The following is a 16,411-nucleotide window of genomic DNA, read 5'->3' as shown; positions in this document are numbered from 1 at the left end:
AACTCCAGGCATTGCGTGCCTTCTCCCTCTGATAATCCCCTAAGGTCCTCCTGGAGGCTTCACTCCCTTTTCTGGCCCTGGAGCTAAGGCAGGGCATTCTGTTCGTGGCTCGGGTGGTTGGCTGGTAAATGCACACTTGCTGCAAACATTGGTGATGATTATAGGGAATGTGGGGACCAAGGCCATGCTCTGCTGGGTGAATTTGCAAGGATGGTGCTTTAATTTTTATTGTTAACCAGCTCTTATTTATTTTTTCTTTCTTTTTTTTTAATTGTGATTTGAATGAAAGTTTACAGAGGAAATTCACTTTCCATACAGCAGTTCACATATACTTTGTCTCATGACATTGACTACAATTTACCCCAATGCAACAGCTCCCCTCCCACTTCTCCCCATAGTTACCTCTTCCCTGTGTCCATCCCTCCATGCACTCCTGCCCCCTGAGCTATCTCCCTGTGCATAAACAGCCCTTCTTTCTCCCATGATTTTTCTCTCCAAGGAGTGTATCTACCTCAGGTAAATGTTCAACTCATATGCCTGTCTTTTGTTTGGCTGGAAGCCATAGGAATGGGTTCAATTCCAGACCGGAAGGTCGGCTAAGGGTCATAGTCTCAGTGGTTCCACCAGTCTCTATCAGACCAGCAAACCTGGTCTCCCCCCCCTTTTTTTTTCCAGATGATTTTAAGTTTTTTTCCACATTGTTCTCCCTCCCTATCCAGGATCTCCTACATAGATCCCCCTCGGGGTGGTTGACAGTGGTAGCTGGGCACCATCTAGTTTTTCTGGTCTCATAGTCATATAGGCTGCAGATCGCATGGTGTACCAGTCGCTGGCACTAATTGTTTCCATGAATCTTTGGTTTTCTTCATTCTTCTTTGCTCTGGATGAGGAAAGACCCATCATTGCACCTAGATGTTAACCAGCTCTTTTTTAGATACACAGGCGGAATATACTAGCTCTCCACTTCTCTCCTTCTTCTTTTCCTTCTCCCTTTTTGCTGCCATTTGGCCCGTGAGTGGAGCCTCAGGGTCCTTGGTAGAGGATGAGGGAGCGCAGCACACAGAGCCATTGCTAGAGTGTCTGGTTATGGTGAAAGGATTGGTGCAGAAGGAGACTTCCTCACCTTGGGTGAGATTTGTAGCTTCTCTCTGAAGTCTGAGTCTTGCTGCTACACCTTGGGTTTAACTTCTGAACCTAGGATTCCCAAAGAGCATGAAGTCACTGACTGATGTATTTCTTTAATCCACAGGCATGCATGCCATTTGGCCTGCACAGACAATTCCCTGAGAACAACTTGCAGATGATGGTGCAGTCTGGAGCCAAAGGCTCAACTGTGAATACAATGCAGGTGTGAGGAAAGGCAGCTGGCGGATGTGCCAGAGGGGCGGGGGATCCCTGCAAGCTGCCCTCAAGTTTGTTTCAGATTTCGAAAGGTTGAGGTCCTTATGAAATGTGGCATGTCCTGAAAAATAAGAAAACACATGTATGAATCACTGTTAATATGTCAATGTCATAGACAGATACAAATATATAGATATTATATTCTAATAGTTATACAGTGAAATCTGTGAAAGCCAGAATCTGTGTAAGGCAGAAACCTGTCAGAGAAGAAAAACACAAATATTTTCCACTAAAATGGGCCTTAGAGAAATAAGACTGGACAATGAGTTGAAAAGACTGAAAGTCATCAGGGAAACTACCTGTACATACATTGAAGTGAACTCCAGACATGCTGTTCTTTTCCCCGAGAATATTAATAGGCAGAGCAGCTTCTTGAGTTCTCTTTTTGCTCTCGAAGTTAAGGATTTCAATAAATTCCTTTTCTCCATGGGCCTCAGTTTCCCCATTTGAATTCTTAAGTCCCTTCCAAGTATAACATTTGATGATTCCAAGACATGGCTTTTCTTACAAACATCACCCATTTTCAGCTCACCCCAAGTGTGAAATCACATCCAGGTTTGTCAACAAAAGAAGGGTGTAATTTTTTACTTGAGAAGCAAACTTCTCTGTTGCATTTGAAAAGTGAGATTGGCTTTCAAGAGTTTGGTTTCTATGCAACTTTTCAGGAACAGCAAGCTTTCCCTTAGATGCTAGAACAAAGTGTTGTTAACACATGTGTGGATCTTGAGTGCCTCTGGGTTTCCTCCTCCAGATCTCCTGCTTGCTGGGCCAGATTGAATTGGAAGGTCGGAGACCCCCGCTGATGGCATCTGGGAAGTCACTGCCCTGCTTTGAACCGTATGAATTCACTCCCAGGGCTGGTGGCTTCGTCACTGGCAGGTTCCTCACTGGCATCAGGCCTCCTGTATGTGTTTTGATTTTTCTCATTTCTAGATTGAGTGGTAGGCAGGTGACCTGTGACTCCCAGCAACAACTTTAAGCAAGAATGATCAAGTGATAAGCTATTTATTGCTTCATCCATAGATATTAGTCCCATGAGGACATGACCAGGTCATGTTCAGTGCTGCCAGAACCTAGCACAGTGCCTGGGACAGAGTAGGTGCTCAGTAAATGATTGCTGATACAGGCAAAGATGAACGAGATAAAATCCAGTTCCATGTTTCCTGCTGTGCGACCCTCTAAACCAGTTTTCTTATCTGCATTTGAAAGCAGCTGGAGGAGGGATATCACTTACCAGGATGCTCCTCATTGCCAGAAGGAGCCTCACAGAGATAGATATTTCATGGAGCCCCTAAGCATAACTCTCCATGGCTTCACCTTCACAACAGGAAAGTTGACAAGCGATAGCGAATGTCTGGTTTTTGCTTGGGCAACAACTGAATTCTCCCCTAAGAGAAGAGGTTTTCTTTACTCTTGTTGGAAATAACTTTTTAAAACATCCAGATTATAACAGGACCATTTGTTTCAAGGCCATAGACTACTACGAAGATTCCTCCAACACCCCACATGGAGCTCTCCAGTGGTCACCCATGGTCTCTGGCCAGAGATGGTGAAGGGTCAATGTCACCAGAAGTATTCACACTGGTTGCAACCCATTGGCAGATCATGCAATCATTATAGCAGATGTTGTTGTTGTTGTTATATGCTGTCGAGTTGGCCCTGACTCATAGCGACCCCTCCTTGGGTTTCCGAGGCAGTATCACTATGGAAGTAGATTGCCTAGCCTTCCTTTCGAGGAGTGGCTGGTGGGTTTGAACTGCCAGCCTTCTAGTTAGCAGTCAAGTGCCTTAGGCACTACCCTACCAGAGCTCCCATTATAGTAGATAATAACCAGAATTTATGTAATGAACAGAATAGAGTGGTAAAGAGAATATCAGTTTATCTCATAGTTTCATAAAGTTTTCTTTTGAGTTAATGTGTCTTTTTATTATTTTTTTGGTTATTGTTGTTGAGAATATACACAACAAAAATAGACCAATTCAACAGGTTCTACATGCAGAATTCAGTGACATTGATTGCATTCTTCAAGTTGTACAGTCACCCTCCTTTTCTGAGTTGTTCCTCCCCTCCTTGATATAAACTCACTGCCCTCGAAGGTTCTTATCTAATCTTCAAGTTACTGTTGTCACTTTGATCCCGTGTAGATAGATCTTAAAATAACACAAAAAATTCTCAAGGCAGATGTTGTCTACTAGTTAAGCTCAACTGTTGTTTGGTTTTAAGAAGACTTGAGGGGATATTTTTGGTTTAAGGTTTAAAGATTATCTCAGGGCAATAGTTTCAGGGATTCGTCTGTCCTTCATGGCTCAGGAAGTCTAGAGACCGTGCAAATTTGGAAATATGTTCTGTATTTCCCTCCCCCCCCCCCATTTGATCAGGATTCCTCTATGGAATCTTTGATCAAAATGTTCAGTACTTGTAGCTGGGCATCATCCAGTTCTTCTGGTCTCATGGCAAAGGAGACAGTGTGAGTTACATATCTTTATATGCATGTGTGTATATATGTATGTGTGATTGTTTGCTGATACTATTATAAATGTATTTCTTACTGTGGGTTACTGTCAGAAAGTTTGGAAAACACTGTGCACATATGTTAACACTGTTTGGAGCAGAATTCAGATGTGTGGATTGAACTAAACACTAACAAGCCACTAATGGTGGCTGAGAGGATGGAAAGCATGAATGTAGATACAGCATCTAGCTCCCTGTAAGTGGTACCTGTTACTTCTGACTCACTTGTCTCTTCACTTGGACAGAGCAAGATAAACATAACTGTAGAGGAGGGCAGAGGTCACTAGGGGCCATTAGAGCCCTCAAAGTCAAAAGTTAGGGGTCAAAGAAGGGAGTAACCCTATTTGTTCAGGAAAGGCTTCATGAAGCATAACTTTCTCATCACCAATGGTGAAGGGTAAATGTCACCAGAAGTATTCAAACTGCTTCTCCCATAGGAGTTCTTCTTTCACTGCATGGCAGGACGAGAAGGTCTGGTCGACACTGCTGTGAAAACCAGCCGCTCTGGCTACCTCCAAAGGTAATAGCACCTACTCTGCCTCCAAGGCCATTCACTACTGTCATCTTTCTTTCTTTTTTTTTTTTTTTTTTCATTGTTTAAGATTCCTTGGGTTTAAAAAACTTTTGAAAAAATTTTCTGTAAATAACTGAGACATGGAAAATAGCAGATGTTCTTCCCTCCAGGAGCTCATAGGTTTCATACAAGTGTCTCTGCATTTTGAGGGTGTCCTCTTTCCTGGGAGGGAGTTGTAGGTACAAGGAAGGATATGGGCAGTGATACATAGTTGTCCACGCTACAAGGACTTTGGCTGGCAGGGACAGTACAGAGAAGATTCTGGCTGAAGGAGTCTGTGATTAGTGCTAATATCCCTCCTGATGCAGATGTCACAGTGGGACTCCTCAGCCCGGACCTGCTTATTCTCTTCTCTCTAGGAGTGAGGGGAATAAGTATCCAACTTATCTGGCCTCTTCTGGCAGTGGAGAGACACTCCAGCCTCCTTCCCTCACCCCCATGGAGTACAGCATGGAAGGATCTGCTTTGAGGATTTTTTTTTTTCAGTAGTTCTTCCTGACCCCAGAGAATCAATGCTGATAGAAATGTTAGTAGAAAATGGAGGAGACCTGAAAATAAAGACCCATAGCTCTCAGTCCCTGTTTTAAGTTACAGTCTCAAGGACTACTGGCAGTGGGGTAGAGCTCCTTCCTTTCCTCCTCAGCGTTTTGTCCTTCACAGTGCTCTCCTTTCTCCGGTTTCTGAGCTCCAGATGCTTTAGGAAGGGCAGGGCTTGGGTCAGAGACACCCAGCGAGGCCTGTTGAGGGGAATTCATCTCAAGAGTTGGCTTGTTGGGTGGGGAGTGGGTACTCATTGCATTCGACAGTTCCTGGGTACATGGGTCACTCAAGCTAGTTGGCCCCCTTCCATGCATCCCACATCCAGTGCCCTTAAATTATTTAAGAATACAAGTGTGTGTAGGAAAAAAGACTAGAAAACAAGTGGCCCATTATGTGTGGTTGTGAAAGTTCCTGAAGTCCATTGAAATGCAGGGCAAGAAAGAGGCTGTTGGGAATCCTGACCAGAACAGAAGATCAGCAGTCCTTTTAGCAGAAAACAAGCCAATTGCCATGGATTCCAACTCATGGTGATCCCTGTATGTCAGAGTAGAGCCGTGCTCCATAGGGTTGTCAGTGGCTGAATTTTCAGAGGTAGATCGCCAGGTACCCCTGGGAGGACTTGAACTTCCAGCCTTTCAGTTAGCAGCTGAGTGCTTCACCTGAGCTACGGGATGAACTGGTTGGAGGTTGGAAGGCAGCCTCCCGAGGTTGGCTTTAGAAAAGAAGGAGCAGATGTGGAGAAGGCACAGAGCAGCTGAGATGCAGGAGTAAGTGGTAGGGAGGCGTCAAACACAACTGAGGTTGTAGGTGAATGGCAGTGCAGCGGCACTGTCAACAGAAAGGACGCTGCAGAGGGGAGAGGAAATGTGGGCGGGATTGCCTAATGGACCCTTAGAGATAGGGCCTGAAGCTTAGGGAAAGGCCTAGAGATGAAGCTTCAAGAGGCAGCTGCTGGTGGTGAGACTGGAGCCCTGTGAGATGAGAGTCTAAGGGACAGGCGAACAGATGGCTGAGGACTGACCACTTGCTGTTTCAGCAGAAGGAAGTGGATGTTCAGCACCAGCCCTGGCTGGGCTTCAGGAAAACAATGCTAATACTGAGCACTGTCAGTGGAGCAGGGTTCGTGGGGAACAGTGGCTCCTGGGAAACTCTCTTCTTAAATTGGCAGAAGGAGAAGCAGAGGCAGAGTGGTAGGGGTTGAGGGAAGCATCTGACCACTGAGAGGACTCAGGGGAAAGGTTTGGGACAGCATATTAGCATTTAGTTCATAATATTCCTTTAATATCCTTGTCAAGTTGTGGACTGACAAAGTTTGAGAATTATTATATAGGTAGGCAGTTGCCCTGCTTTGGCTGTCTTGTGGATCTAAGGACACTGGTCCCTGGAGGGTCGCCATTGCAGGAGAGATGGGTGGGGAGTAGTTCCAGCAGCTGGGAGCTAGGCTTTGGCAGTAGCACCCCTTTTCAGTCATGTAGCTATAGCTGCCGCCTCCCAGGAAAGCCCTCAGCAATTGCAGCCCTGGCTGGGAGACGCTGTACTCAGTCTGGGGCCCTGGATCCCTCCTTGACTTGAGCAGCCGGTGCCCCTTTCCACCTTCCCCTGCACTGTCCCTGGCTGCCCTGGGAGGTGTGAGCGGGAGGGCTCTGAGCTAGATGGTCTCCTTACAGGTGCATCATCAAGCACCTGGAGGGGCTGGTGGTCCAGTATGACTTGACAGTCCGTGACAGCGACGGCAGCGTGGTGCAGTTCCTCTACGGGGAGGATGGCCTGGACATCCCCAAGACACAGTTCCTGCAGCCCAAGCAGTTCCCCTTCCTTGTCAGTAACCATGAGGTAGTGTGCCAGGCCCACTGTGGCTGGGAATGAGGGGACCAGGGGACTGTGTGGTCATTGAAGAACACTCCTGACATTTTCATAGCTCTTTCCATTTTCAAAGTCCCTCTGTGGGTGTTCATTTGCTCGTTTGGCATCATTTCTCAGTGAGATGGGAAGTAGGCAAGAGCTTCACCACAACAACAGGTACCTTTTGGGGGTGTGGTAGCGTGGTGCCTAAAGCATTTGATTGCTAACTAGAAGGATGGTGGTTCAAACCCACCAGCCACTCCTCGGAAGGAAGGTTGGGCAATCTATTTACATAGTGATACTGCCTCAGAAACCCAAGGAGGGGTCACTGTGAGTCGAATCTGAGTAGATGGAAGTAGGTTTGGTGTTTTTGGTTTGCTGTGTGCTGGGCCCTAATCTTCACTGCAACTCTGAGAGGAAGTATTACTATGCCCATTTTACTGTTGAGGCAACTGTGTGTCAGCGCTTAAATAAGTAGCTAGTGAGTGGCTGACAGAGCCAGAATTTGAACCTGGGCCCGTCTGACACTCAGCCTTATGATTTCCATACCATATCTACTGCCTCAGTGATGGCCACCACTGTTGATGGAGCAGACATCCCATTTTGCAGAATTGGAAACAGACCAGTGTGACCTGTGCAAGGTCACCCAGCTGGCTGGTGGCAGAATGCAGGGTCAAATTCCAGCCTTGCTTCTTCTCTGCTGGTGGTGCCCCAGAGCTCTGGCCATCACCCTTCCTTTCCTCCTTTTCTTCTTCCACCTTTCTTCCCAGAAACTCCCTGAAAGAGCTGCAAGTGACCTCTCACCCCTCCAGGCCCACAGCTCCTTGGACACCACAGTCCCAAGTCTGGTTTGCACAAAAGTGAGGCCTGAACTAGCAAGGGGTGCTCAGCCATTCATGGGGCCCTGCATGGACCATCTCAGTCCTGTGAGGTTATGTGACGTGGCCCTTGTGTCACACGCTCATCTCTTTAGTCTTGTGTGTGGGTTTTTTTTGGTTTGTTTAGGTGATAATGAAGTCAAAACATCTCCATGAAGTTTTATCCAGAGCAGATCCCCAAAAAGCTCTCCGTCACTTCAGAGCTATCAAAAAATGGCAAAGCAAGCATCCCAACACCCTACTGAGAAATGGTGCCTTCTTGAGTTACTCACAGAAAATACAGGCTGCTGTGAAGGGCCTGAACCTCAACGGGGCCAACCAGAACGGCCGCAGCCCTGAGACTCATGAGGTGATGTAGGGGGACTGTATCTGTGATTGCGGTCTGGGGTGTATTTTCCTGACAGACGGTGTCAGTGAAATCTGGGACCACTCACCATCAGTCAGAATCCTGGCAGGAAGCAGATGGCACCCAATGAAGGTGCTCTACAAAGCTGAGGGCAGAGTTTGAGGAAATAGCTGGGGCCGGTAACTTTGGGGTTCCTCACCACCCTGGGTATGAACGGTCAGGGAAAGAGCAATGATAAGAAATGGAGAGTGTCTGGGGGAGGAGGCCACTGGGCAGGAATGTCAGTAGAGGGGTGTAGCCTGCTCACAGGTCTGGTAGGGAAAATGGTGCCACTGTCTTCCCACCTTCCTTCTCCTGCCAGTGCTCCCACTGGTCAAACAACTGGGAGCCCAGAGGCAAGGGTGTGCTTTGAAGCAGTCACTGTGGGACAGCCTTGGGGGACAGAGCTATGTGGCAGTACGTGTATCTAGAGCACATGATAGGATCCAGCGGAGCTACTGGGTCATGGGGACTGTGTGTCTTGGTTGCCTAGGAAAGACGATGTTTGCTTCTTGTCCTTGCATAATTAATAGTGCCATGTTAGCTCCAGAAGAAATTATACCACAGTAAATTATACCGCCACCCTCCCTGTCCTCAGGGCCAGGATGAAGAGCTGATAGAGTCAAAGTCAACTGGTTTACCCTGGGATAGATTCAGTTCCTCCCTTTTTAAATGTTAGGTGGCTTTCTTGTTGTAGTTGGGTTTCTGTCCTACCCTCCTTCCCTGCCCTCATTTGAAGCCATTGCCTTTGGTCCCACTGGCTGTTCCAGGAGGAGAAGCCCATTCCTGGTGTCCTCTGATTTAACTGTGATCACCCTCCTTTTCAGATGCTGAAGATGTGGTATGAGTTAGGGGAGCAGAGCCGAAGGAAATACCAGAAGAAGGCAGCCCCCTGTCCTGACCCCAGTCTGTCTGTGTGGCGCCCAGATATCTACTTTGCATCGGTGTCGGAAACATTTGAAAAAAAAGTTGATGACTACATTTGCGAGTGGGCATCTCAAGTAGAGAAGAGTTATGAGAAATCCGAGCTTTCTCTCGAGAGGTATGACATGATTCGTTGCCCAGCACAAGCAGGGAGAGAACCTTTTAGATCCTCTCCTACCCACTGCAGACAAAGAGGGCAACCTTCTAGATTTGAAGCTTCAGCAGGAGGGAGAGAAGAAGTGAGACAACAAAAGGCACTTAGCAAGGGATACCTTAAAAGCCTCAAAGACTCAAGATAGACTGGAATGCGCCACCTAGGCCATGGCCCAGGAATGCTCTGCTTGGACAGAGGCTTACAGAAATGGCTTTCTTGAATTGGGTATGGTCGATGTGGCTGATTGAGAGCCAGCGAATCTGATTGCAGTTCAGCTGCTCCCACCTCTGTGACCTGGGCACATCATCCACCACTCTGGGATACCGTGTCCTCAGGCTTCCACGAGGGCTTAGATCTGATTACCCCACTGATAGTTTGAGCTTTGGGTTTCGGGGTCTGAGGAGAAAGGACCATGTGGAGACCTCAGCTTGAACCTGTTTCAGAGCAATTTGGTGAAGGCTCCAGATTATGGAAAAAAAAAAAAAGAAAAATTGACAAAAATAAGGGAAAAGTCCTATGGTCTAAGCAAGACATCAAAAGTGCCAGGAAGGGATGACTGCACAGGATTTGGACTTAGAGCAGTTGTCAGGGAATCCCTCCTGTCCAGCTTACCAAGCCTGGCCTACAGAACAACAAGGACTGCTGAGGTCCTCTTCCCTCTCCTAGGCCCTTGTCCTATACCCAGCAGAACTTGTCAAGGAGCACAAAGAGGTTGGCAGGAGCCAGGAGTGGAATTGACAGCAGGGAAATAGGAATCAGCAAAGGCAGATGAGCAAAGACAAAACTTTTGAGGAGGAACTGGGGGAGCAGGGACAGGAAGATGTTTCTTGTTTTATCCCTTCAAGTGGTTTCTCCAGCAAGGCCTTGGAGAGTTGCAGATTAAAGAAATCATGCCAGACTGTCACAGAGCTGTCACCAGGGCTTTCCCTTAAGGAGAAGTCATCTCTCCAGCTCTGCTGTCTCCAGGAATGAGAAGAGGTTAACCCTGGTGAACATCACTTGGCTTCAGAAGGCCAAGAGAGAGAGAAGCAGTTCTGTCTCAGCAATTCTCGCAGGGGCTCCCTTAGCTCTCTGGCTCAGCAAGCAGCCAGTGACTTTGTTGGAAGGCACACACCAAGCTCTGGATTGATAAAGTTCTGGTTGTGTCTGAAGATTTTTTCTTGTTAGGAATATTGATTTGTACTCAACCTGACAACATAGCAAAACCCCTGACTTTAAAAATGACTTGCCTAGAAATGCAGTTTTATTACTCTCATCTACTGTGGAACTATCTGTCCCCAGCCCCATATAGTCACACATACATTGTTAGCATTTGTTGAGCCCCCTTCCTTGTTCTAGGTACTAGGGTATGCAGTGCCTCTCAGTAGCTATTTGTAAAGGCCCAGCTTTCACAGGAAGGATGCTTCGTGAATTACAGAATTAGATAGTGTAGATATTTCTGATGTGACGTGCCATTTGCACTAATCAAGAAAATAAACACCCCCTCTTCCCTTCCACGCCGTCATCACTTGACAAACCTCTTTCTTACTTGTATAGCAAAGTCTTAGACCCTTTAGAACTGTCACAATTAGTGAAAGAATGAACAAAAGAAAATGTGAATAGTAAACCCAGAAGTGATCACAACCCAGGGGACTTGTAGTTCCTGGCCCAGGAACTACATCCTCATGGCATCCTCAGGGTGAGTCTGAACTGTCTGAGCATGGACAGACCAGCATCAGCCAGCCAGCCAGCTGGGACCTGTACTACATAATTTAGGGCATCCAGGCCACTAACAGGGATTTTAAAATTAGGACCATTTGGATAGGGTAACAAGCACTGAAAGAAGTGGAAGTTTCAAGTGGCTTCACAGCCTGTGGAGTCTGAGTCCCTAACCCTTGCTGTCCCCTGCTCCATCTCCAGGTTGAGGACTCTGCTGCAGTTGAAGTGGCAGCGTTCACTCTGTGACCCAGGTGAGGCTGTGGGCCTGCTGGCTGCCCAGAGCATCGGGGAGCCCTCCACACAGATGACCCTGAATACTTTCCACTTTGCTGGCAGAGGCGAGATGAACGTCACCCTGGGCATTCCAAGGTGCAAGAGTCCCCACTAGGGTGGGCAGGGTGGGTTCTGTCTTAAACTTCTCTCAGAAAAAGGGAGCTGTGTGCTAAATCATTTAATGAAGTAGAAGGAGAGAGAGACAGATTCATCAAAGTGGAAGATCAAGGTTAGAATTCCCAGAACCCAGCTGGTCTCTGGATCGTTGCTCAGGCCTCTTGGGACTACCATTTACCCTTCTGTTAAGGCCTGCGTCAGAGTTACCCAGACACTTAATGAAACTGCACGTTCTTAGGCAGCCCTTTAGACTCTGGGGAGAGGACTCAGGAATGGACAGTGTTAACAAGCACGACACAGGGCCACACTGTTGCCCAGATCCAGGGCACCATTCACATATAATGTAAACCTGGCCCTTCAGGTAGATTTACACACACTGTAATACGACAACCGCTAGGTTGGAGGAAAGAGCGTGGGGTCAGATAACACCGTCCTGCCTTTCAGGAGCCCTTGTTCCAGTGGGAGAAACTGACAGAATTGCTTACTGTCACACAGAGAACCAGAATTGGGATTCCCTGATTTAGCCTATTTGCCTGCAAGATCCCAAGGCCTCAGATCCCAAAAGAATATTGACTTCCTTAGAAGAGTGGCTTCACACAAACAGGGGATCTGGTTATCTCTTACCAGGTATGCCATGTGGCAATACCTCCTTGTTTTGTGACAGATTAAGAGAGATTCTCATGGTGGCCAGTGCCAACATCAAGACACCCATGATGAGCGTGCCCGTGTTCAACACCAAGAAAGCAATGAAGAGAGTGAAAAGCCTGAAGAAGCAGCTCACCAGAGTGTGCTTAGCGGAGGTAACTACTCTCTCGTACCCGGGCTATAGCACGGGTGTAGGCATTTTCCTGTTTCCTCTCCATCCTTGAAGATAGACTGCTGACTGTTCAGAGCCATATTGCTGCCAGTGACAGATCTGCTTTATATGCCAGGTGCTGAGCAGGGATGGATCAAGATGCTTTTAAAATAATCATTAGTTCAGCAGCTTCCTCCTGGGCCTTAAAAATAAAAATACTTCATGGGTTAGCTCACCAGCGCCGCTAAAGTTCTCTCCAGAGAGCCTGGGTGCAGTCACTGGAGGTGACCTGCATACTGTGGGCCCACCTGTGGAATCTGCTGACAGAGCTCACTAGTGTTTCTTTGGGCTTTGGCCTTTAGCTGCTATCTCCCTAGACCCTTTGGTTCCCCATAACCCACTTGCAATGTACGGTTCCCTGGGACCTGGCTAAGTCGGCTTCTCTGTTTATCTGGTTCTAGGTGTTGCACAAAATAGATGTCCAGGAATCCTTCCGTATGGAAGCAAAGCAAGAGAAATGCCGGGTGTATCAGCTGCGATTTCAGTTCCTGCCACATGCTTATTACCAGCAGGAGAAGTGCCTGAGACCCAAGGACATTCTGCACTTCATGGAGACAAGGTCAGGTGTTAGGTTGTGTTTGTCATTGACCTTGGCACAGAATGCACTTCTGACATAGGACTCCCTGAGATTGCATGCATTTGCTTAAATGAGCCCATCAAGGGAAGGGAGTTTAAAACACATCAGAACTTGCAGCCCGAAAGCCTAGCTCTGAATCTGTAAACCTCACTCCTGATTCTGGCTTGTGGGTGTGATTACACTAGCCATACATCGCTCCTGGAACCCTTTCTCTATTGTCAGTTGATGAGTAAAAATTCATTTCTTCTCTGATTTGAAGTCATTTAAGATGTGATAATATGTGTGTAGTAAAGAGAGTGGAGCCCATCAGTGATGTCAGACCAGCGTGGTGTTTATTTTTTGATACGATGTCAGTCCAGGCAGCATAATGTGGTTGCTGATATATTCTATTCATAATGAACAGTACACCAATGGCATGCTGCTCTGAACACCCAGTTGTAGCACTGGGTTTACCTACAGCTTCTTACAGCTGCTTTCTGGTTTCCCTCTGGTTGGGAGAATGAACAAGTTACTATTGCAAATTTGGAAAGTGGAGGGGGCTGGCTCTGGTGAGACTGGGAAGCCAGGGAAGAGCTAACAAAACACTTTGACTTGCCAGCTGACACTGGACCGTGGCTTACACCCTCAAAATGGCTGCAGGGGCAGGCAGGCAACAGAAGCAAGCAAAGTAGTTCGGGGGTTTCCCAGCAGACTAGTAAGTGCAGGCCCTGTCTCCGGGTTGCTATCACCATGCTAGGGCAGTTCAAAAGAAAAGTGCCCTTTTGTTTTTGGTGGTTTGGTTGGTTGCTTTTATAAATGTCACCTAGTTTTTAAACATTAGCAGTTATTTCATATGTTTTTAAAAACCTGGTAAGGCCTAAATAGTCTCCATCTATTGGCAGGATATGGCCCATGGGTGGCTATCCACCACCTCTAATGTAGACCAGCCTCAGGTCTTTCCGGAGCTGCTCAGGTAATCGAGAACCTGGCAGAGCAGAAGCAGAAGCTCCACTACACTCATTCATCCCCTAGACATTTCTTGAGTGATGCCCTTTCATGGCTGAGTCATCAGGGCAGGTGTGGCCAAGAGTGTGACTGCTCTGCCATTGACTGTCTTCTTCCCTCTCCCCTGAAGATGGCGAATGGCCTACTAGGTCTAGCTCTCTAAGCAGGTGGAGTTTAGGGTTGGAGTGGGACTTGTGGTAGATGAGCTTGTGTGTGAACCTGGGGCTCATTGATTAGGCAGATCCTGCCCCTGGGACAGGAGCCCTGAAACACCTGTGTTGATGTCTACCTGGACTCAGAGAACGTTTGACCATTCAGGCCCTGGTGCTGTCCTTTACACTGGGCAGCATCACAGGAGACCAGTGCACCCACCCTCCTGCCAGCTCCTGAATTAACGGTGAGGATTATAACTACCAAACGCCTCAGGTGCTGGTGCTGGCCAATCAGCCCTTTTGTGAGAAATGGAAATTAGCATCACATGGCCTCTTGGCAGCTGTCAAGAGCAGATGGAGTTTGGTGTTTTCCCCCATTTCTATTCACCCAAGGCTCAGGCTTGCTGAGCCCATAAGTTGGCGTGGGGCGAGTGCTAGCCTGTGCTGTAAGCTCTTTTTACTTACATTATCTTGTGGGATTGCAAATAGTAAATCACGGGTCTTTTTATTTCTTCCTGATGAGTGACAGCCCTGGCTTCTTTCCAGCAGTGAAGTGCCTTTTCAACTCCTAGTTGTATTTTGCTTGTGCACTTGAAAAGATGTGATAAACAAACCTAAGTGCTTTGATGCAATTATTACTCTTGTGATTTCACCAGAACAGACTTTAGGTCTCAGCCACAGATAAACGAAGAAGCAGTGTACAAATTGGGATATGGTTTGGACTCCTTTAATGGCACCTAGGCAGTGAAGCAGCCACGTTAAGGCTTCCTACAGACCACGAAATGTCAGAGAGTTTTCAAAAGCCCTGGGCAGAGAGAAACCCCAGGCAGCTTTTTCTCCTTCCTCCCCTATCTTTTTTCCTCTCTACCTCCCTTTTCCCTTGCTTTTACTCCCCTGCCTTCCCTTTCTTTCCTTCCCTACTAACTATGAGATCATGAGGTCCTTTTGACATAGGTTTTGGGGAAAAAAAGAGAGGGGCACTTCCCTAAGTGGAAAAGTATAAGTATTGAGGGTCCCTAAATACCTAAACTGGGAGCTCTGGTAGCATAGTGGCTAAGACACTTGCCTGCTAACCAGAAGGCTGGCGGTTCAAACCCACCAGCCACTCCTTGGAAGGAAGGTTGGGCAATACTACTTCCGTAGTGATACTGCTTCGGGAACCCAAGGAAGGGTCGCTATGAGTCGGGTTTGACTCGACGGCACATAACAACAACAACAGCAACAACAACAAATACCTAAACTGGCACCATCACTTTGATTATTTGTGTAAATTATCTGGAAGGTGGGCTGGGAGTAGGGAAGTGGAAAGAGCATAGGCTGAGGAGTCGGGGGTGTGAGTTCTGACCCCAGCCATGAAATCACCGAGTTGGTGGCCTCTGCAGTTACAGCTGCTGTGCTTCTAACTTTCCAAACAGCAGGTGGTGGAGCTGTGGGCCAGGCACATTCAGATCCAGCCAAGGGTCACATTCCCTGTTTGTAATTATGTATGTGGGATGGGCGGTGTCTGCAGGCTCCCCTTCCTATTCCCTTGAAGTTGCCACATTCTGACAAATAGCAAAACCTTCAGAGAGTAGCCTCTGTAGGCTTTCAGTTCCCTTGCTATTGGTAGAATCCCAGAATGGCAAGTTGTTTGCACATCCAGAAAAACTCCTGTAACCTCGTAACAGTTACACCACTTAGCAGTTGGGTGGTTTTTTACTCTTTCACTTTATATTGTGTTCTCTACCCAAAAGAGACAGACAAGGTAGTGCCAACTAGAGGACTCAGAGAAGGCTTCTTGTGGAATTGCATCTACACTCAAACCCAGCCTTGAAGGATGGGCACAGCTCCAGCAGGTAGATAGGGACTGGAGACATTTTAGAATGAATGGCTTAAGCAAAAGCCTGAAGACCACAGAGGGGTGGGGGCAGATGGGTGTTTGGCAGGAGGACTTGAAATGCTAGGCGGAAGAGCCCCAGAGGTAGGACTGGTCACTAAGTGATATGGCCCAAGGGTGCCCTCTGAACCGAAGCAGTTATCCCATAGCAGTGGGAGGCAGGATTACTGAGTAGTTCTTCCTGGGTGTGCAGCAGGCCCCTATTTCCACACACTCATTCCATCTCATCTCATTCCCTTTACTCTGTGTAGCAACCTTGTGTGAGAGGTGGGAAGAGCCCCACTTTGCAGATGAGATCAAGACCCTCCTTGGCCTGTAGCAGACCTGGGACTTGAACCTGAGTCTGTCCTTTCAGAAACGTCTCTTCCAGCACCTTTTTCCCAGCTATTTTATTGGGAAAGTCAAGCCCTTCTTACCCTCATGTGGCCCCATCCTCTGTCCCCAGCATTTAGGGAACAAACTCTTTACTGTATTAGTGGATAAGGAACCTTTCTTCTGCCAAGGGCAGAAACCTCAGGAAAACCATGTATAGGTTAAAAATAAAAACTTAAAATGAGAAGGAAGTGGCATTCTTTGGTTTTTAATGAGCAAACACTAAACACTTGACTTGCCTGCTTTCCAAATTAAGACTCTAAGCTCCTTGAGGGACAGGAGCCCATCTTTTCATCT

At 47.3% G+C, this 16,411-nt stretch overlaps 1 protein-coding gene across 1 annotated transcript in view; it reads left to right on the top strand.

Annotated features, from left to right (window-relative positions):
* The window catches only part of POLR1A (RNA polymerase I subunit A), a 91,987-nt gene that overhangs the window by 66,433 nt on the left and 9,143 nt on the right, over positions 1-16,411 (top strand). The window contains exons 18-26 of the mRNA XM_007954102.1: positions 1,250-1,348; positions 2,153-2,305; positions 4,350-4,432; positions 6,694-6,859; positions 7,874-8,095; positions 8,959-9,173; positions 11,109-11,276; positions 11,962-12,097; positions 12,555-12,712. Coding sequence (XP_007952293.1) covers positions 1,250-1,348; positions 2,153-2,305; positions 4,350-4,432; positions 6,694-6,859; positions 7,874-8,095; positions 8,959-9,173; positions 11,109-11,276; positions 11,962-12,097; positions 12,555-12,712 — 1,400 coding nt within the window. The remainder of the gene's footprint in view (positions 1-1,249; positions 1,349-2,152; positions 2,306-4,349; positions 4,433-6,693; positions 6,860-7,873; positions 8,096-8,958; positions 9,174-11,108; positions 11,277-11,961; positions 12,098-12,554; positions 12,713-16,411) is intronic.

Source organism: Orycteropus afer, unplaced genomic scaffold (genome assembly GCF_000298275.1).
Source record: "Orycteropus afer afer isolate SDZICR_OR568_19922 unplaced genomic scaffold, OryAfe1.0 scaffold00431, whole genome shotgun sequence".
In the NCBI taxonomy this organism is placed as follows: domain Eukaryota; kingdom Metazoa; phylum Chordata; class Mammalia; order Tubulidentata; family Orycteropodidae; genus Orycteropus; species Orycteropus afer.
This window is presented reverse-complemented; position numbering and strand designations above follow the sequence as displayed.